General features: G+C 48.4%; 1 protein-coding gene across 1 annotated transcript in view; it reads left to right on the top strand.

The window, feature by feature from the left end:
* The window catches only part of TG (thyroglobulin), a 246,551-nt gene that overhangs the window by 111,466 nt on the left and 112,415 nt on the right, over positions 1–22,670 (top strand). Inside the window, exons 37-40 of the mRNA XM_041768575.1 lie at positions 13,678–13,780; positions 15,942–16,150; positions 20,425–20,644; positions 22,443–22,536. Coding sequence (XP_041624509.1) covers positions 13,678–13,780; positions 15,942–16,150; positions 20,425–20,644; positions 22,443–22,536 — 626 coding nt within the window. The remainder of the gene's footprint in view (positions 1–13,677; positions 13,781–15,941; positions 16,151–20,424; positions 20,645–22,442; positions 22,537–22,670) is intronic.

Below are 22,670 nucleotides of genomic sequence, written 5' to 3'. Positions count from 1 at the left end.
CACCCAGGATCACACGCAATGATCTCAAGAAAGAGGAGTTCACGTGCTCTCAGAAAACCCCATCATCGTTCTATCTTCCAGGTCGCCTTTGTATGTGGGAGGATTTGAGGGGGTCCACCTGATAGGAGTTGCACTTCTTAGAAATCAGCTGCATCCCGAGGCTTTGAATTTCCAGTAGGAATTTTGCTTGTGATGAACTCAGTAATTTGTTAGGAGGACATGCAGGGAGGGTTGCTCCAAGTCTGGTTTCATGTGTGTCTTTTTCTTACTTAAAATTTTTCTCTAGCCGTGTCTTTGAAGTTAATGGTGTAAACGATGATTATTCATCAACCCGCAGCTCATAACCTCAACAGATGCTGGACCATTTTAGATGCCTCTGGAAATATTGGCCTGCAAAGAGCATGCCACTAAAGGGAACCACTTTATGTCTGACGTTGAGTCATGAGGAGAAAGGGGTAACTGTGGGGAAGTAGGACCTGGGAGGAGGTGTTCTTGGTCAAGTCTTTGGTTTGCCATCCATGAACTGTGATTGTGGCTGTGTCATTCATTACCACTTCTGAACTTCCATTCAGCCCCTTGAAAATAGTAATAGTGATACAACTGATGGACTCATTTGATGAAGTGATTAATCTTGCAGTGTAAATGCTTCATAAACTGGAGTGCACCACATAAAGTGAGATGTTATTAAATTGGTGGGCCATTATTTGTTTCGTAGGTGATTAGTTGATCACATATCTACTCTTTTAATAATTATTTACTGAGGTCTTATGGTGAATAATTATAGTATTAATATTTATAGAGATAAAAAAAATTGGTGTCCCATTTCTTCTTTATTAATCAAGGAACTTCATTAGTTCATTAAATACATATTTATGAATTGGGCAGTTCATACAAAATAGTGACATTATTCTTATGTAGCACATGGGATGCTTAATAAATGCCACCTACCATTATATTATTATTTGTATTGTTAATAGTTTTATATACTATTATGATTGGTCTTGGAGCAGCAATGAAAAACTGAGGCAGAGTTTTTGATCTCCAGGAGCTTATCCTTTAACAGAGATAGAAAACAAGGAAATTGCAATGTAGTGTGTTACTGGAAGAGTAGACATATTAGTCGGATGGGTTGGGGGTCATGGTGGAGGTGGGAGCCTTTGAAGGATTGTAAAGGAAGTGACATCCGAATTGTGTCTTTTTTTTTTTTTTTTTTCCGAATTGTGTCTTGAAGGATGATATGAGTTCATTATAAGGTTAAACTCACTTCATCTTGTAAGTGCATGTTGAATGAAAGGAGTAGTGAACAGTCCTACAACATAGAGTGATTTGCTAGACTTCCAGATGTGAGTTTGGGATGGTAGGGAATGGACTGATGCGAGATGTAGCTGAAGGGGTGGGTAGGATTGCAAGGAACTTCAGGGGCCATGTTTTTTTTTATTATTTATTAATTTAGGGGCCATGTTTTTGCTAGAAATTCAAAAGGCATGTGTTGGAAGAGTATTGGCTTATAATGGTAGAACCTGAAATTTAGACATGAAAGAAAATTTATCTTAACTTTCCTTCTATGATGTCCTTTCTAGACAGACATTCGGTCTATTGGATATCCATCAGGGACAATGTTTAACATTTCAGGCTGGGGAGTCCCATGGGTAGTGGTGCTAGTTCTTGAGACAGAAAATGCAAGAAGGGAACCAGATGAAGAGTGTGGGTGAGGATGTAAGAGTAAGCCTTCGTGCTTTCAACATGCTGACCTCAGGATCCCTTGGGGACATCTGCTGGGAGGGGTCCGGTAAGCATGGACTGTCTCAGCATAGGGCTTGGGTGAAGCCTCTGGCCTGGAGATAATCTGATAATCATCAATGTGTCAGTATTTTAAATCATGGGGAGAGTGAGATCGCCCGTGGAAAGTGTGTTAGATATCAATAGTAAAGATCAAGGACAGAACAGCAGCATTGAAGGGAAGAGCAGAAGAGAAGCCAGAGGAGGCTTGCTGGTGGTGCGGGATGTCATGGAAACCAGGGGAAGGAGATGTGACCAGCAATTTCTAGGAAAATGGGGATGGACCGCAGACATTCCTTGGGTTAGCCATGGAAAACACTTTGCAAATGTAGTGGGATGATGAGGGAAAAAATGATAGTGGTTTGAGAAAGTGGAACCTATAAACTTTTCCTAAGAATGTTGGCTCTGAAGAAAAAGAAAGAATGACATTGACAGCTAAGAAAGAAGGTGATGCATTCGGTGGTACCCATCCATTTCTAGGTCATGAGCCACCCCTGATGATGTATTGAAACAGAATCCCCGCCCATGCATAACAGATTTGGTCTATATTTGCAGGGAAATCAGCCCCTAAAATCCAAACCCTGAGTTAAGAGATGTGGGTTAGAGTAACATGTTGTTTGGGGGCCGCATTTGAGTATGTTTCTATGCTAGGAGTAAAGTGTCAGTTTCTAGGGATAGGCTGAAGGCAGAGGAGGGAAGGGAATGAGGCTGGACTGGGGGTGTACTTGGTTGTGGTTGCCCCTGAGGGGGTGAAAAAGAACTAGCTCTAGAGCACAGATTAGGGAACTGGCCATCCTTCCTCCATTTAGGAGAAAGAGAGAAAGATGGGGTGGTTCATAGAGAGTGGAGAGGGAGACGCAGAGTTGAGGCCAATGTTGATGACAATCCCTCTTTTTTCTAAAAGGCAAGAAGCTGGGTACCTGCTGAGCATGCCCTGTCCTTGATGACACTGGGCCCCTTGCTGGATGGAGCAGCAAGCACTGGGGGCAGTGATTGTAGAGACTGGAAGGGGGCACGGACTAAGGTTCCAAGATGTAGAGGGTTCAAGTGAGGCTAGAGAGCCAAATGTTGGGAAGGTGCCAGTCTGTCTGTGGAAGTGTCTCTGGTCATGCTCAGCTGACCAAACAAAGCTGCAGAGAAAGCAGCTCCTTGGATTAATCTAACTGGGAGGAGAGACAGTTGAGGGCAGTGGCAAAAGAGAAGGTGACAAGATGGACCAATGGGTGGCCTGGCTCACAATAGACCAATGAAAGGGGATAATGAGGAGTGGGGAAGAGAATGGAATCCCAGGGAAAGCCAGGAGCTGGTTTAGGTGGGATCAAGTGTAAAACCGTTGGACAGAAAGGGGATCATGGATTGAACAGCAAGTTTTGCTTAGAAAAAACAAGATTTAAATGGCCTTGGCATCCAGCGCCATGGCAGGATTAGGGTTGGTTGTGGAGATTCTTGGCTGGAGTAAGTAGACATAAATGTCTCCGGGACTGAAGAGGACAGGAAGCTGAGACCAGAGTGATGAGCAGACCCTTGTAGATGGTAAGGCCACCCAAGATTTTAGCAGGGGTTGGGGTGGAACTGAAAATTATAGAAAAGAATTTGAAGAATGTGGGAGAATGACCAGGCATCTCCAGTTGAGGGTGGTTAATGAAAAAGACTAGAACTTTCCATACTCAGGAGGTTGTGACCCAAAGCAGGGGAAGGAGCCATTATGGCCGTGGTAAGGGCCCATGTTTTCAGGCCACAGTACTGGAGAGGGAAGAGGCAGGGTCAAGCATCAGCTGTGACAGCAGTGACATAATTTCCGGGATCTGGGAGCAGCAGGAAGCTGGACCTGGAGCAGGATAAGGCCACGTGGATGTGAAGAAGACAGGTGGGCTTACATTCTACTACTGGATTGGAGGCTTACATTGTACTCTGGGACAGCTCATGGTCGCCAATTTTTTGTTCTACCAAATAAGGATGATTTTTATAAAACAAAAGCAAATGGATCATCATCATTTTGTAAAAGGACTTGAACTTGCCAAGTCAGGAAGCACGACTGACAACAAACCAAAAAGCGTGATATTTTGCCTTCCAGACGGTGTCTCTAGGGTAATCCTCATCTCTGGAGAAAGTACAAAACTCCCTCTCAAGTAGCCTGTTGCAGCTTTTGGTCCCCAGAATGTAGAACACCCCCCCAACCTACCCCCTCCCCACCCCAGTCCATCATGTCACATACAACTGCAACCCATGACCCTTCTAGACCAGTGCTGGCAAGCCATAGCCTGCAGCCTATTTTTGTATGACCCATGAGCCCAGAAGGGCCTTGGACATTTTTAAAGGACTGTATAAAAATATAGAGAGAATGCGCACTAGACAACCAATGTAGCCAACGAAGCCTAAAATATTTATTATCTGAACTTTAACAGAAAAATCTTGCTGGCCCCTGGCCTGGCCTGAAGATCTGTTGTCTTCTGTGGGCTTTATCCCAAGTCCTTGAATTACTTCAGTGGATCTTTTCTGGTCCACCTGGGCCACATGCCTGAAACCATGCCCTGCTGTGTGACTGTCTGGACCAGGGAGGTGAGGTGGTGGCAGTGTCATATCAGTACTATTACTGCTTATGATTTGGTTGAAAATGCCCTATTTTGGAAGCGAAAGCTTATATGCCCTCATGTATCGAGCAACATGGCCCAGAGGTAGGAGCTCTGGCTTTGGAGGCTGAGACACAGGGCGTCAAATCTCTAATACGTGTTATGGAGCACTTACTGTGCACCAAGCATTTTGTAGGGATTGATCCGTTCAGCCCCCACCCTGTGTCCAGTGCCCACTGACTTCTTCACGCCATGATTACATGAGGGATGATGACATCTCCATGTGGAAAAACCCGGTGAGAAGACCAGCCCTGGCTGCCTCCGCTCCTCGCCCCCAGGAGGGCTAGAAGCATCTGGAGTAAACTGAGACCCTTAACATAAGGGAAGCTCTGCCCTGGGACACAGGTGACACGACTCTTCCAATATATACATGGAAACAAGATAATATTTAAAACTGAGAGTGTAATGTGCCCAAAGCCAGAGCTGGCAGCTGGCAGGAGTGAGATTCAGTCAGATGGAGGGGTTCCAGAATGATCCCTCTCTAGAGCGTGCAGGGCCACCCCTCTGGTTCACCTCCGAGTACATGGCTGATAGTGGAAGAAATAGAACAATCCATGTAGCACCTTGTAGTGTGCCTAGTAAATAGGAGATGCTTCATATTAATATTAGCCGTTGGAATAGGGACGACTTTACATGGTAAGAATTATCAGGATTGGCATTTCCGTGTCAGAGCACAAGAGTGAGGCACAGCAGGCTCTCCGTGACTCAAGGAAAGGATGTTTCTTACTGACCATTCGCTTACTGTATTCCTCGGCTAGGGCTGCCATAGCAAAATACCATGAACCGGGGGCTCAAGCAATGGGAATTTATTCTCTTGTAGCTTTGGAGGCTGGAAGTCCAAGATCAAGGTGTTGGCAGGGTTGGTTTGGTCAGAGGGCCACAAGGGATGGCTCTGTTCCAGAACCATCTCCTTGGCTTATAGACAGGCATCTCCTCCCTGTGTCTTCACATTGCCTTCTTTGACGTGCCACTCTGTGTCCACACTTCCCCCTTTTTATAAGGGCACCAGTAGTTTGGGATTAGGGACCATTCGAATGATCTCAATTAACTTGAAGACCTCTGCAAAGACCCTATTTCCAAATAAGGTCACATTATTAACTCCTAGGGCTTAGGACTTCAAAGTACGAATCTTGAGGGGACACATTTCAACCCACAGGACTCACTGTAATCCTTTGGCTAAGCTCTTGAGATGCAAAGGGAAAGATGAAGGCGTGCTTGCTGGAAAGCTAAAATAAAACCAAAAATAGGTATTTGGAGGCTGAACAGAAGTGAATGTGTCTCTAGGTATTTTTCTAGTGTTAAAAATGCCAAAAGAGGCCCAGTAGGGTCTGCTGTAAGTGTAAGGCGTTTCTCTCTGCAGAAACGCTGGACCAACAGGCGGCTCTGGGCCCATTTTCATCTTTCAACTGATCACAAGATAGCATGGCTCTCTCTCTCTCCCTCTCTCTGTTATCAAAAGGACATCTATTTTTTTTCTGAGTGCTAACAAGGGCAAGAACAGCTCAGTGTGACGTGGTTCCCACTCGAAAGACAGTGTCTGCTGAGAAATCAGGAAGTCTGACTGTGAGTCCCGTCCCATAATGATGGCACATGGGGATCTTCCCACCAGTGAGTACTCATGGCCGTGAAGCTGTGAAAGCAGGACCAGAGAGTCTGTTACATTCTTCTCACGTTCAAGGTCATAGCAGCTTGCTGGGGACTGAAGCACTCCGCCCCTCCTGCTCAAAAGCTTCCACCGTGCATGTTTGGCCCCAGCCAGCCAGCCTGGGCTCGGGAACCATCTCCAACATCCCTCACGCTTTCTCCATTTTCTGCACCCAGCTCTTTGATACGTGCCAAGGAGCTGGAAGGAATTCTTTCTCATTCTGATTGCACAAAAAATAGGAAGGATCCTGTGAGCCTTGGGATGCTTTAGAGCTTGCGCTCATCATTATCTTTACTCTTGGTGATTCTTCAGAAAATCCTAAGATCTTTTCACGTTAAAAATGGGTCTGTGATTATTCGAATGTTGGAGAGGTGTTTGCTACTGGTTTGACATTTCTGCACTGGGATGTGCTTCCGAAACACCAGGAAGCACTTTCCCAGGTTTCAAGTGAGAAAAAAAAAAAAAAAAAAAAAAAAAGACGACCAGAGCAGAAACTTCGGTTACTCAGCCAGCCAACCACAGACCTATCTCTCCTGTAGCCGTGTAGGTCTGCAGTCGTGTGTGTGTGTGTGTGTGTGTGTGTGTGTGTGTCTCATTGGGGGTTGGACTAGGGTTAAAGCTATTTTTATTGGTTTAAAAAAAAAACCCTCTAAACCTTGAATTCAAAATCCATATTTCCACCTTTAATTGGTATCTGGAAAGAAAGACAGGAAGGGGAGGAAGAGAAGAAAAAAAGAAAAAGAAGAAAAAGAATGAAGTATGATTTCCATGTATTTGAAAATAGTCTAGTGATTTTGGTTTTACTTAGTCTACGTTAAGTAGGAATACAGTGCTCTCCAGAAGGGAGCAGAAGTACTTTCGATATTCTCAGAAGCTGACCTATGTCAGGGATTGCAGCCACACTGCCCAAGAGTCATGGGGGGACCCACCCTGCCACCCACCCTGGCACCTGCTTCTCGGCTGCCCTCAGGCCCTCCCTCTGCTCTGCCCTCACCCACCCTCCACAGCTCTGCGATGCACAGTGGAATACAAGGCCGCAGGGCTGAGCTGGGGTCAAATGCTGACTAGTTGCCCCTTAGCTCTGTGGCCTTGGGCACGTCATTGGCCTTCTCTGAGACTCACTTTTCTCCCCTGTAAAATAGGGATAATATTGCTCATCTCTGGAAAGTATCGTAAGATGGAATCAGATCATCTTGCATTTATAAACACGTAATGCCTGCCCACTAGCTGGTAGCACTTGTTGCTGCTATGTGCCATCACAGAGGACAGAGGCCATGTGACATTCCCTGCAGGGCCACTTTTTCCCCGTGGCTAATGGACTAGCAGCATCACTTACCTCCAAGAGCATGTTCTCTGTGGCCTTACCACCTGAGCCATGTGATATTTAGCTCTTTATATATGAAAGAGTTGCCTGGACTCCTTCCCACCACCATGAGGGGTGTGGGTAGAGAGTGGGAGAGAGTGCATTTGGTGCTGGGGCGGAGGGCCCAGGGGGGAAGACAGCACAGCCCCGACCCTTCCCCCGTGACTGGGAGGAATGCCCTGTGACCTTCCTTCCCTGTGGCTCCATGCTCCCTATCTGAGATAGGGGTCTGGGTGAGAGTGGAGAGCACCCAGGCCCACTGTATAAAAGCAGGGGGCACGATAATGCTGGACACCTAGTGGACGTGCCCTGCCCACCACAGCTTTGCCTGTTTCCTGGAGGATGCCAGTCAGTGAGCGTGGCCATCAGATTGGGAGGTGACCCCGGCCCTAGTGTGACAGCGGCCTGAAAGGGGCGAGACTGGCAGGAGGGAGACCCATCTGGGTCTCAGTTACTGGGGTATAGGCAGGTGCAGTGGAATTGGCAAGGCCAGAATCTGGATGGAAAAGAAGGGACAGTTCTCAGAGGGCCCAGGAAGGAAGAAGGGGGACAGGACAAGGTGAGGCCATGGGAGGCCAGGGTTTCTGGGTAGGACATGGTGGTGGCAGGGCAAGGAGGAAGAACATGGGGGTGGGGATAACAGTAGGACCAGGGGCCGTGAGGGTTTCATGTGGGGTTGTGCTGAGCTCATAAAACCTTGTCTCTATACTCAGCAGCAGGTCTGCTGTGGAAACTGAGGCCCAGCAGCTAGTCAGGCAGGCACACTGTCCGGTTCCACTGTGCCTAGGACCAGATCGAGGACTCAGGGGGCCAGAGGGCAGGGGTGAGGGGCCGATGGGCGGGCAGCAAGGTGCCCTGGGACCAGGCTGGTGGGGCAAGGGGAGTCAGGCGTGGCGGTGAAGTCAGGGTATCACTGGCTCCTATACCACTTAGGGAGCTCCCCTCAACCCCGACCCCCCCCCCCCCAGTACTTGGGTCAGGCTCAGCCTCCATAGCTCTGAGAAAACAGTGACAGTCCTGCCACGAGAAGCCACAGCGAGAGCAGAGGTCAGGGAGTTGGGGGGTGGCTGCGTTCACCAAGCTCTGTGCCCCGTGCCTGCCAGTCCCGGATCACAAGTGACTCGTTTCTGGCTACCACGCCAGGACGGGGAGGAGCTCATGGTATTCCCATTTTGCTGATGAGGAAACGGAGGCTCAGAGGGGGTCGCTCAAAGTCGCAGAGCTGTGGGCTTGGGAGCTTGGGATAAACTCCAGGAACTGGCTGCTTCATCATGTAGGGCTCACATATGACCTACGCTCAGGGCCACCATTCCTTACAGCTCCTTGATGTGTTCACTCATCCTCTGGTTTCAGGAGGCAACCGTTCTTACCAGGCTGGACAGTCCTTTTAGAGGTGCCACCCATCCTCTTCTCTGGTTCGTTCCCCCTCCTGCTCCCCTTTCTCCCTGCTCTGGAGGAAAGGACTAGTTTCCCAAGGTCTGAGTCGAAGGGCTCAGAGTAAAGGGGGCTGAGGATGTCAGCGGTCATGTGTCATTCACTCAGAGGCATTGTGTTTCCCTGAGAGTGGGACTAAGGGCGGTGTTTAACACAAAGGTGTGATTATTAAAGAATTGAGTTTCTCAAAGTGTTTAAGGAGCTTGCCAAGTGAGGTTTGAACCCAGAACGGTCCCTTTTCAGGAGCCTAAGCTGTTTTTTCCATCCATTATGGCCACATCAGAAGAAACCAAAAGGAATATTTCAGAGGCCATGTAGGGCCATTGTTCTCAACGTGGTCATGTGTCAGAGGTCAGAGTCATCCGGAAAGCTAATAAGGGGCACAGAGACCTAGGCTCGTTGACGTGGGGACACTGCCTGGGCTTTGGAATCCGTACCAAGTTCTTTGAGCCATTCTGATATTTGCCAGAATTTGAGAATTATTGATGGTAAATAGGAAGGATCCTAAGCGTTTTACCCAATTAACTTATTTTTCCAGGATTCCTCTGTTTTGCTATCAGGCACAGTGTCTGGAATGTAGGGGGAGTTGTTGACTGAATGGATAAATACAGAACTAAATCGGTTACTGCAGAGGACTGCCAAGCCAGCCTCACCTGCCCAGGCAGGTCCCTGCTGTACCTGTGCTCTAGATTGGGCCCCGTTGCCAAAAGAGCCACACGGAGAAGAGCCTGCCTCTCAACCAGGTCTGCGGGTTCCACTGAGTGAGTTCAGGATCCTGTTGGAAAATAAACACACGCAAATAGCTTTCCTTTACTCCAACAGTAGCCCTTTTAAAAATATAACAGGGGAAAGATATTCCACTCCGTCCTTCGTGACATCAAACATTAAACATAATAAAATCCAAAATCCTTTTCTCAAGTTAGTTTTTGACTTTAAGGCCATTCCAATCAATATCCCAAAGGAGCTTTTAGGAAACTTGATAAGATGGCTCTGAATTTCATCGAGTTGAATAAATAACCCCAAATAACCAAGGGATATTTTATGAAGAGAAATAACATGGGAAGGCTTTTCCCATTTGTTGGTAAAATGTATTACACGGTGACTAGTTTAAGCAACGGGAGGGTCGAGCTAGAATTTACAAAGAAATGAGTGAAGAACACAAGGTTGGGGCACCTGGGTGGCTCAGTCGGTGAAGTGTCGCCTTCAGCTCTTGGGTCCTGGGATTGAGCACCGAGTCTGGGCTCTCTGCTCAGTGGGGAGTCTGCTTCTCCCTCTCCCTCTTCCCCTCCCCCTGCTTGTGCAGGCACTTTCTCTCTCTCTTTCTCTGTGTCAGATAAATAAATACATAAAATATTAAAAAAAAAAAAGAAAAACAAAAGGTTGACAAAATTCACTTACAGAAGTATTTAATTTGATGAACGTGGCATTTCAAATTCCAGGGGAGATGATTTTTTCCAAAGTAAGCGATGCTGGCATTGCTATCTGTCAAATATATTTTAAACCAAAGAGAAAAATGAACGCTAATGAATATGGCACAGAGAGCAGCCCTTGGGCGGGCCCGAAAGCAACTACCACCGCGCTCATCTGGAGAGGAGGGCTGGCAGTGGGGTGGAGCATGGTTTCTGAACCTGAAGGAGCTGGGCTCGAGCCCAGGCATTGCCTCTTATCAGCTAAGCCCTCTGGGGCTGTTCCTGGATCTCGTGAATGTTAAATGCACTGGTGCTGCCCGGTTCTTGGCAAATAGTAAAGTCCCTCGAAATGCCACCAAGACCCCCTAGCTCTCCTGCTTCATCATCTTTTGCATTCACAAAGAGCCTGGTCTCAGAATTTGCATGAGCTGCGTGAACCCCAGATGTTGGATTCTGCACAACAGCAGTGGCTGGTCCTGGGTCCCTGCCAGCTGGGGGAAGGGGACAGGAAGAGGGTGTGGCAGAGACTTGGCTCCAGGCCCCAGGATGGCGACAGACGAGCTCTCACTTTGGAGACGAAATTCACCCATCAATTATAGCGCTTTCCCCCCAGACATCAAGCTAAGCACGGAGTGCGGCCAAGGCTTCCATTTTAAGACCATAATTGGCAAGTTTGGTCCTAAAACCCCATCATACATCTTCTGTGAAATTGCAGTGTCCCCACCATCTAAAAATACGCAGCTCCGTTTGGTCACGCTGCAGAAATGCCACTTGTACTGACCATGAAAATAGTAATGCGTGGAGGATGCTTAAAGATAATGAAAGCCCAGCGTCTATTGCAGGGAAGCCAGACCCCAAGGTCAGAAAGACGTGGCTCTGGATTCTGAGGACAGGCCCCGCCGTTCCAGGACAAGTATGGGGGTTCACCTTCTCCGGCTGGGTCCATCAGAAGTCTGGCAACAGTATTTGGCACTTTCTTTGGATAAACCCCTTTTGTCTTTCTTGTTACTTTCTTTTTTTAATTTTGATTTTTAAAAGATGTTATTTATTTATTTGACACAGAGAGAGAGAGAGAGAGAGAGAGCACACACAAATGGGGAGTGGCAGGCAGAGGGAGAGGGAGAAGCATGTTCCCCAGGGAGCCCAAGGCGGGGCTCAATCCCAGGGCCCTGGGATCATGACCTGGGCCGAAGACAGATGCTTCACGGATTGAGCCACCCAGGCGCCCTTCTTTTTCTTTTCTTTTCTTTTTTTTTTTTTTTTTTTTTTTCAAATTAAGAAGAAAAAAGCACGGTGCTAGGTTGTTTTGCTACTTTATTTGCCGTTCTAAATTTAGTGTTCTGGGTGTCAAAGGCAGTTTTGAGATAAAAATGACAGGCTTCCTCATATAGCTAAGAGCATGATACTGTCCAAGACAAAGACCTCTTCCTACCTGGGGAGAATTTTCCAGAAAGGGCACTCAGCTGTTTAGGAAGCTTGGAGGGGATGAAAGGAGCACTGGCTGGGAACCAAGAGGCCAGGTTCTGTCTCTCTGGCTTGGTCATGGCCAGCTCTGTGTTCTTGGAAAGCCACGTAACCTCTCCCAGCTTCTGACTATAGGTTTGTGGAGGAGGCCTTACAGCCCCTACCCCACCGCTCATTCAGTGCTTGGATCTTGAAGCTCCCTCCATGGGGATCAGATGTAATGCCGGTTTGCATTTGACTGAAGACCCTAACACAGTGGAGTGACACCCTTAAAGCACTTAGCTGATGAGTGGCAGCACTTTGTAAACTGTAAAGTGCTACACCTACACCAGTGTTCACCCTGCTGCTCTCCTGGCACAAAGGAACTACTCACAGATATTTGTTAGAAGCATACGCTGCTGGGGTCTTCTAAAAAAGAAAGAAAAGAAAGAAGAAAGAAAGAAAGGAAGAGAGAGAGAGAGAGAGAGAGAGAGAGAGAGAGAGAGAAAGAGAGAGAGAGAAAGAGAGAGAAAGAGAGAAAGAGAGAAAGAGAGAAAGGAAAAAGTAAGTACATACCTAGATTTTTCTCCAGTAACTCTAAGGATGCACCCACTGAACAGATCGTGAAGGTGCCAGGACCAGCACTCTGGGTGATCACACAGGCCTATGACGGGAGGCAGCGTTTTGCCCCCTTTCATGCTCTCTGTGGACAGAGGATGTGCCCGTCTACCTCCACCCACGGTCCCTTCTCAGAGTAGAAGCTCCAGGTCCCTGTTGAGGATACCTCTGTCCTCACAGGGACGCTGGTGCTCTGGCAGGACTCTGTACCTGTGCCAAGCCATCTGTCGGGCAGCAGCACCTGGACGTCCCACCCTGTTGGTGGACCAGATGTACAGATCGTGGGAGCAACCCCACTGAGCCAGGAGGGCATGGCCTGGGTGCATGCAAGGACCAGGTTTCACAGGTTGCTCCGCCCCCAAAGAATGGCACTCTTGGGGGACGGGTAGGGGGCTGTGGCAAGCCCAGTTAACCTCTCTGTGCTTCATCTCGTTCATCTTTAAAGAGGATGTCTTAGCTGCTGTTTTCCTGGAAACAAGCTCAGTGATGGAAATTTGCATGCAGGAAGTTTCATGCGTGGGGGGCTCATGGGAGTGGCCCCAGTAAGGAAGTGCGGGGGTGGGAATGAGCAGGGGGAGAGGTAGGACTTCCAGGCCCAGCAAACCACACGGCCCCGTGGATCCCATGGCGAGCTCTTAAGCGGCGCTGGCCCTGCACTGTTGTCCCATCTTGAGGCAGGTGGCTCGGCCTTTGCATACCCACATGGACTAGTTTTGAGACACACACTGACCCTGGGAGGGGAGGCATCTCGCCAAGACCACAGGCAGTTCCTGGAGGGGACTTGGCTGGGAGCCTCCAGACACCAGCTTCCTGACACTGGGGAAATGAGAGGCTGGGTCCTGGGACAGCACACCACAGCTCCGCTATGGAGGACAGTGGTCTTCTCTCCATCCAAGGCTTGGGGAGGATTCTGGTGTGTGGGAAGCACTCCACACAGCATCACACAACAACCCTGACACATCTGTGATTATCACTGTCCCTTACCTCATTCTGATGATTGCCTTGTAACGCCTGCATTATGATGCTCACCTTGCCATTTTTTTTTTTTAGTCTCTTGAGTTCTACTGTGAGCTGCTTGATAGAAACAGCCATGCTTTTGTTATCCTTTGTTTTTTACCTTTCTGTAGGTTTTTTACCTATCTGTAGGCTTGAGCACAGAACATGGCTCATAAAAACTCTTGATAAATCACTGTAAAATGGGAAACTGTTTCAAGGATGAGGTCACATGAGAATGGAGGCTGCAAGGAGGATGCCCTGGGGCTGCTTTCTGAAGGCACCAGGTGGCACCCCCTTGTCTTCATCATCAGAGCACAGGTGGAGGCTGTGTGCGACTAATGTCCCTGCTCTCTCTCCTAGTCGCTCTGGGCTCCTGGCAGTCCCTGGCTCCCTCTGCTGTAGTTATTGACTCATCCATCAGGAACTTTGATGTTGCTCACGTCAGCACTGCATGGATGGATGATGGATGGATGGATGGATGATGGATGGATGGATGATGGATGGATGGATGATGGATGGATGGATGATGGATGGATGGATGGATGATGGATGGATGGATGGATGATGGATGGATGGATGATGGATGGATGGATGGATGATGGATGGATGGATGATGGATGGATGGATGATGGATGGATGGATGATGGATGGATGGATGGATGATGGATGGATGGATGGATGATGGATGGATGGATGATGGATGGATGGATGGATGATGGATGGATGGATGATGGATGGATGGATGATGGATGGATGGATGATGGATGGATGGATGATGGATGGATGGATGATGGATGGATGGATGATGGATGGATGGATGGATGATGGATGGATGGATGATGGATGGATGGATGATGGATGGATGGATGATGGATGGATGGATGGATGGATGGATGATGGATGGATGGATGATGGATGGATGGATGATGGATGGATGGATGATGGATGGATGGATGGATGGATGATGGATGGATGGATGATGGATGGATGGATGGATGATGGATGGATGGATGGATGGATGGATGATGGATGGATGGATGATGGATGGATGGATGATGGATGGATGGATGGATGGATGATGGATGGATGGATGGATGATGGATGGATGGATGGATGATGGATGGATGGATGGATGGATGGATGATGGATGGATGGATGATGGATGGATGGATGGATGATGGATGGATGGATGGATGATGGATGGATGGATGATGGATGGATGGATGATGGATGGATGGATGATGGATGGATGGATGGATGATGGATGGATGGATGATGGATGGATGGATGATGGATGGATGGATGGATGATGGATGGATGGATGGATGATGGATGGATGGATGGATGGATGGATGATGGATGGATGGATGATGGATGGATGGATGATGGATGGATGGATGGATGGATGATGGATGGATGGATGGATGATGGATGGATGGATGGATGGATGGTGGTACAACGTGGGAAAGGACATAATCCCTGGTGGAAAATAGTGGATATAATAGGGAAGCTAGAAAGGAAGCTGAGGCTAAAGAAGAAGGCAAGGGCTGGAACATGGAGAGCCTTGTCTGGTATGACTTAATCCAAGGCCAATGAGAAGGCATGGAGTTGCTTCAAACAAGGCAGTGACAAGAGCACATTTGTGAATTAAACTCTCAAAAGCTTGACTTTTGTGTGGAAAATAGATTGATGGGAGAGTTAGGTTCCCCCCAAACACAATTCTAGTCCCAGCTCCTGGCACAGTGTCAGGGATGTATAGTAGGTGTTCTGATGAATAAGTAAGTGATTGCATGGATGAATGCATGTATGCATGGCTGGATGAATGTGTGGATGTATAGATGGACGCATGGTTGGGTAGATGGATGGATGCATAGATAGATGGATGAGTGGATGGATGGATAGATGGATGGATGGATGGATGGATGGATGGATGGATGGATGGATGGATGGATGGATGCATGGATGGATGGATGGATGATGGATGGATGGATGATGGATGGATGGATGATGGATGGATGGATGATGGATGGATGGATGATGGATGGATGGATGATGGATGGATGGATGATGGATGGATGGATGGATGGATGGATGATGGATGGATGGATGGATGGATGATGGATGGATGGATGGATGATGGATGGATGGATGATGGATGGATGGATGGATGATGGATGGATGGATGATGGATGGATGGATGATGGATGGATGGATGGATGGATGATGGATGGATGGATGGATGATGGATGGATGGATGATGGATGGATGGATGATGGATGGATGGATGGATGATGGATGGATGGATGGATGATGGATGGATGGATGTTGGATGGATGGATGGATGGATGGATGGATGGATGGATGGATACATGGATGCATGGAGGGATGGATGGATGGATGGATGGATGGATGGATGGATGGATGGATGGATGGTTGGATGGAGACATGGATGCTTGCATGCATGGGTGGATAGAGGGATGAATGCACAGATACATGATTAGATGGATAGATTGATAGTTGCAGGATTTATAGATGCATGACTGGATGAATGGGTGGGCTGGTGGATGAATAGATGACGCCTGGATTCAAGGATGCATGACTGGATGGATGCATGGCTAAGGTGCCTTCTCTGAAGCCCAAGCCTCATTGTTGTTCTCTTACTCTGTAGAATGTTCCCGTCACCAGGCCTGCCTTGTCACCACTCTGCAAGCCCAACCTGGTGCCGTGAGGTGTGTATTCTACGCCGATGCCCAGATCTGCACACATAGCCTGCAGGCCCAGAACTGCCAACTTCTGCTCCGTGAGGAGGCCACCCACATCTACCGGAAGCTGAGTGAGTCCCAGCCTATGCCTCTGAGGCTCTTCCAGAGAGCCTGGATATAGCTGGAAGGGACTATCCAAGTGTGTGGTGACTTGCGGGCAGTGGCTTTTGAGGTTCTTAAGGAAAAATCGGCCAAAGTTCTCTTGGGTTAGGTGACATTCATTTGAGAGTGACTAAAGGAAGGTGAAAACCCTACTTCTAAGCTAGAGCTTCTCTGTGCCACTTTTATTCATTTATTTGAGTTATGGAAGCCATTTGAACCTTTGAGTTTCTTAGTAAAATAATTAAATAGGCCATTTTTTATTACCATTTTAGTTTAAAAAGTTCTGTCCCCTGCCTTATCTCTTTTTAAAATTTTTTTTCAACTTATTTATTTATGATAGTCACAGAGAGAGAGAGAGAGAGAGAGAGGCAGAGACACAGGCAGAGGGAGAAGCAGGCTCCATGCACTGGGAGCCCGATGTGGGACTCGATCCCAGGTCTCCAGGACCGTGCCCTGGGCCAAAGGCAGATGCCAAACCACTGCGCCACCCAGGGATCCCTGTCCCCTGCCTTATCTCAATTGGTCCTCACTCCAATCCTCTGAGGTAGCAAGATAAGGAGGGTTTTATCCCCAGCTTAGAGATTGAGAGACTCTGGCCCAGAGAAGTTACTTCTTTGATTTTTGCCCAGCCAGTGATGACAGAATGGGAGCTTGGAGGCAGGTCTCCTATCTCTAGATGCAATCCACTTGCACAAAACCACATCATCTAACTACCATATCATGGTTACCGTGGAGAGGGCAGCTGCTCTCGGCTCCGTTTTATTTGACCACATTCAGGAAGGCGTTGTTATGTTTCAGATGTTGTGTTAGGTGCCGGGGAGACAAAGATGAAACCAGCCAGAGGAGAACAAAATAGAAATCCATCACTAAGTGAAACCAGTACAACCCGTATAATTTGGGGCCTGGGAACTGGAGGCCTGGGGGAAGCCATTCCCCTGTTAAACATGCTTAGGAGATGAAATTTGTGACTTTTTGAAATGTTGCCTACTTCAGCCATCTTATCTTCTAGAACACAAGAGGTGGGCCCTTTCTCTGTAAAGGGCCAAATAAATATTTTAGACTCTATGTATCAGTTACAACTGCTCATTTTTGCCACTCTGGCAAGGAAGCAGCCACAGAAGATACAAAAATCAGTGGGTATGGTTGGGTGCCAATGAAATTTTATTCACAAAACCAAGAAGCAGTTGGATTTGGTCCCTGGCCTTAGAGTGCAGGTATCCCCAGGCCTGTCTTGATCCAGTGGTATCCTCCTCTTGTGCCCCCTCCTCCACCTCAGCCTTTAGACCGTAAGAGTGCTCCCCAGGACTCGGGATACTTTGATTCCTGTATGCTGTGGTCTCCGGCCTACAATCCCAAGTCTCATCTTGACGTAGACATTTATATTATTTGGTCAAGTTGGATTTCAGTAGGACATTTCCCCCATCGTGTAGCTGATCTGCATGGTAATCCTGCTGAGGACAGATACCTGGCCTTGGGGTTTAGTTTCCATTAAAAACAAAAAAATTAGACTGTTTCTCTCTTAGTTCCGTGGAACTCCAGCTCAGTGTGAAAGGCTCACCTCCAACTGAAGACGCGTGCCCATGTGTAGGTGCATGGACACGGTCTGCATCTTGTGTACACACATGGCTACTGATCATTTCCTTCACTTATGTAGTCATGTGGCCTAAATGTGGGGCAAACCCATGATTTTCTGGAAAACATTTCAAAAGGGAGGACTGCACATTTTCCCCGTGTTGGATCTCATTCAGTCTGGGATTCATTGGGCAGCCTCTGGAGGGAGGGCTACATACCAAACACCACTGTCCGTGGGAAAGCAGGCTTGCATTCCTTCAAAATTCTTTAGCATTTGTATTTTGCGTCTTTGCTCCCTCTTTCAGAGGGTGCCATGTTCACGAAATGTGACTCCTTTCCCTGTGGAGCAGACGGACAGAGTCCAAAGGTTCTGGCCCTTTAGCACCCGCGGTCCTGAATACTTACTTGCCCGAGGTCCTGTGATTTACTACTGAAGCAGGAAATCTTGTGAGAAGGAACTGCGGGCCGAGATCAGCTGTGACTTGTGACTGAGGCCAGATTAGAACGTGCGACTCTTTCCTTCCATGCTGGGTTAACCAGCACTGCAGGTTTTTTGCAACAGAGAGAGTTTTCTTCACTATTTCCAACCTTCCTTCTTTCCTTCTTTCCTTCCTTCCTTCTTTCCTTCCTTCCTTCCTTCCTTCCTTCCTTCCTTCCTTCCTTCCTTCCTTCCTTCCTTCTTTTTTTTCTTTTCTTTTTTCTTTTTCTTCATTTCTGAACCTTCCCTGTATCTCTCCCTTCCTCCCTCCCTTCCATTCATTCATTCACTCACGTGTTGAGCCCCTACCACGTGTAGGCACTGGGCTTGGAGCATCACAGGTACCCTGTATTTATCCCCAACATGTCTGTGCTGTAGGGCCTGCTACCCTTCCTGTTTCATAGGAGGAAATTAAGCATCTGAAGAATTAGGAAGTTTCCCCCAAAGTAGCTGGGGCATAAGGTAAAACATAGGCCTGCTTGCCTCCCGGGACTGTGCATTGGTTCCTCCCCATGATGCTCCTCAGTGGCCTGGGAGTTCTAAGCCCACACCATCCCCAGTGTACTCAGGCCTCACACCGTTGATATCCAGGGCCAGATGCTTCTTTGCTGTGGGGCCTGTGCTCTTTATTGTGGGATGTTTAGCAGCATACCTGGCCTCTACTCACTAGATGTCAGTAGCTAGCATCTCTTGCAACCCTGATGACAACCAAAACTGTCTCCGGACATTATCAAATGTCCCCTTCCCCTGGGATCAGAATCACCTCCAGTTGAACCACTGCACTGCACCAAATTTGAGGAATGGGTGGACTTCTGCGTGTCCATCTGCCTCTTCTCCTGTACTCCTGGTTTGTGCTCATGTGCATAGGAGATGTACACAGAGCTGCAGAGCAAGTGGCAGAGCTCTTGCAGCCAACAGTGGAGCCGAGCAAACCAAACACACCTGCAGGAAATGATAGGTGCCACCCCCCCCCCCCCGCCACACACACACAGGCAGAGAGAGAGAGAGAGAGAGAGCAAGCTTGAGAAAGAGAGAGAACATCTCTTCACCAGCATTCAGTGCTTCCTTTGTGCAGGGCTCTGAACCCTGTGGGCAATCAGACGTAGGCCAGTTCCAAATCCCTGAAAATGGTACCTGGCATGGAGCCAGGGTCCCAACAACAGTTGATTGACTCAATAACTAAATGGAAGAAAATGTGATCCAGGAGATAAGAAACTGCAGAGAGAGAGAGAGAGAGAGAGAGAGAGAGAGCCTGACGCATGTGGTGATTAGCATTACAAGGACGGGATGGGAGGTTTTGGAGGCAGAGCAGCCTGGGCAGGCTGGCAGGTGGCACAAGCTTTGCAAGCTTTGGCTTAACAGGTTAGATGGAACGGGGTGGGGTGTGAAGAAAAAGAGGGAGGGTGTTGAGGGGAGGGGCAGGGGCCCCAAGCTGTCCCTTGACCCATGTGAATAGGCCATGGCCTCAGTCGGGGTACAGAAATCTTTTGAATCTGACACTTGGAAGTCCTGGTGGCTACTCACCCTTGGCCCTTAAATCTGTTTTCTTACCAGCGATACACGAGCACAGGCTCATAGCTCTTCCATTGCAATTCGGGAATCCCAGAGTTTTAAGACTTTGAAAAAAAAAATTTTTTTTTGTGAGTTTGCAGCACACTTATTTGGTGCAAAATCTGACCTCAAGTGACTGAAGAAATCATATTCATCTCTGTTATTATGAATGATTCATACCTTACCTTATCAGTAGCCAGAAGTTAGCGATGTGTTTGATGGTGGAGCCTGACTCCAGACCCTCCGGGGGCATTGGCTGAGCATCACACTTTCTGTGCTCCTCTGTGGTTTTAAACGTCCAAGTACTTTTGAATGAAGCTCACATCTGGCCCCCGAGTGATAAGTAAGGGGTCCCAGGCCTGGGTTAAGCCCTGCCTAGCCTCTGGCTGGGAAGAAATCAGTGAGGCAGCACATGTACAGAAGGGATTAGTGCCATGCTCTGCGGACATTCAGTGCCTGCTAAACATCAGCTGTATTTGCTATTAATTGTTTTTTCACATTGAAAAGTAACCTGGCTCGACTTGGGTTTCTGGGGTCTGAATGAACTACTGATGTTTTTAAGGTGCAGAAAGCAGTGTTTTGTTTGAACAGAGTACCCACTGTTGTCTGTTCCCCTCTCCCCCATGGACCCCTTCCCCACAGACATCCCTCTGCTCAGCTTTGGGACATCTGTACCTTCTGTGACCATCACGCCCCATGGCCAGCTGATGGGCAGGTCCCAGGCCATCCAGGTGGGCACCTCGTGGAAGCAAGTGGATCAGTTCCTGGGAGTTCCATATGCCACCCCACCCCTGGCAGAGAACCGCTTCCGGGCACCAGAGCCCTTGAACTGGACAGGGTCCTGGGATGCCACCAAGCCACGGTGAGGATCTAGTGAATCATATTAGTGAATTCCCAGAGAATTCCTCTCCCATTCGAATCTGTCAGAGTGAGACTTGGTAGCAGGGCAGTGAGTTTCAGTGTGAGTAGTGAGTGGGGGTGGGCAGCAAATTGCTTAAGGTGGCATTAAGTGCTCTAACAGACGAACCCCTCCAAATATCATTATCTTGTCCCTATAAAGTGCATTTAGTGATAGAGGGGTCGATGTGTTTCTGCTCCATGCGGTGATTCAGGGACCCAGGCTCTGTAGGCTCCTCCTTCTTCAGCATGAACATTCCTTGACTTTGAATCCAGGAAAGAGACACTTTGGAAGGGTCTACATGGGAGACCTCTATGGGCCATGGATGCAGGTAGCTTGGGTGCCTACGTGACATGCACCGGTTTGACAGTAGCTGGAAGTCAGCCTCCTGGCCACAGCTGACTTTGATGGGGCTGAGAAATACAGCAGACAGAGAAAGGCACCTGAGCTAATGGAAAACATTGTATTTATTTACCTTTTTAAAAGGCTTTATTTATTTATTTGAAAGAGCAAGTAAGCAAGAGAGCATGAGCAAGGTAGAGGAGGAGCAGAGGGAGAAGGAGAAGCAGATCCCCACTGAACAGGGAGCTGGATGCAGGACTAGATCCTAGGACTCTGGGATCATGACCTGAGCTGAAGGCAGACACTTCACTGACTGAGCCACCCAGGCACCCCAGAAAAACATTTTAAAAGGACTTTGCCCCCCCAAAGGAACAATATTAAAAGGAGCCTTTAAAAAGAGGGAAAAACATTCAAATTCTATCTTCCTCCCTCATCAACCATGTTCCATTTCACTTTCCCCTCCCATGGCATACACCACTTTAAACAATTGACACTTTAGAGATTTTACCATTTTTCTGACCAGTGTGTGTTCACAGTACCCAGGGAAAGGGCACCATTCTCTAATCTCTCCCCTTCCCAGCTTTGACAGACCCCTCTGGCTCCTGAGGCAGCTGCACCTGTGCTGTCCCTCACCATCCATGACTGACTGGTAGGCAGGTCCACAGGCCGGGACCAGAAAGAGTGAAGGCCTGGGAGCTCTTCAATACTCCAGGCAAGGGGCATCAGAGTCTTGAATGCAGGCAGTGATGGGAAAGTGAAGAAAGCCACTGTAGGTCTCCAGCATGGAGACACTAGAGGAATAAACATGCCCTAATCAGAGTGCTTTAGCATGTGGGGCAGAGCCATGTGACAGGTGGGGCTCTGAGTGCAGCACAGTTAAAGAACTTGCCTTCTCAGAGTCTAGCACAAACAAGGCTCGGGGAACATGTAAAGTCATCCCTGGGGCAGGTACCATCATGCTGCCACTGGGCGTGTCCCAGTTGTGGTGATGTGGTCTCAGCTCTTGTGCCCAGACACACTCCGCCTGGCACACCTGGACTCTGTACTGATGCAGAAAGCAGGTCTGACTCCACAGGCAGCAGTGGTGCTGTACATGTGGAGCAAGGAAGGGTCAAGGTCCCCAGCAACATGCACCTTCCCCTTCTCTGTCTTGAGCATCCTTTCTCTGAGTTAGCACCTTGTCCCTGGAAGAGTTCCTCCACGGCCTGTGGCAGAGAGGGTGGGGGGCATCCTGCCCTTCCTTCCACGTCCTCACCACTCCCTCTACCCATTGCCCAAAGCTGCTAATAGCTGCAGAGCTATTGGGCCACTGGGCCTTTGGACAGGGCAGTGGGTCCTGGTCATTGGTGGTGGGCGAGAGGGGAGGATGAGGCATGCATCCTTGATGGTTGCCCCAGAAGTCATGAGTCTGTATCCCCAGGGCCAGCTGCTGGCAGCCAGGCACTAGAACGCTCGAGTCTCCTGGAGTCGACGAAGACTGCTTATATCTTAATGTGTTTGTCCCTCAGAACGTGGTAAGTTCTGAAGCCCTTGATCGTCTGCCCTGCAAACTGCCCTGTTAGAAAACTGCACCTGTCCCGAGAGCTGCCAAATCACTCCTCTCCTCCATGGCCTGCTTAGCTTTTGCTCCCCCAGCACTGTCTTCACT

This window comes from Vulpes lagopus, chromosome 9 (genome assembly GCF_018345385.1).
Source record: "Vulpes lagopus strain Blue_001 chromosome 9, ASM1834538v1, whole genome shotgun sequence".
NCBI classification, from domain to species: Eukaryota; Metazoa; Chordata; class Mammalia; order Carnivora; family Canidae; genus Vulpes; species Vulpes lagopus.
This window is presented reverse-complemented; position numbering and strand designations above follow the sequence as displayed.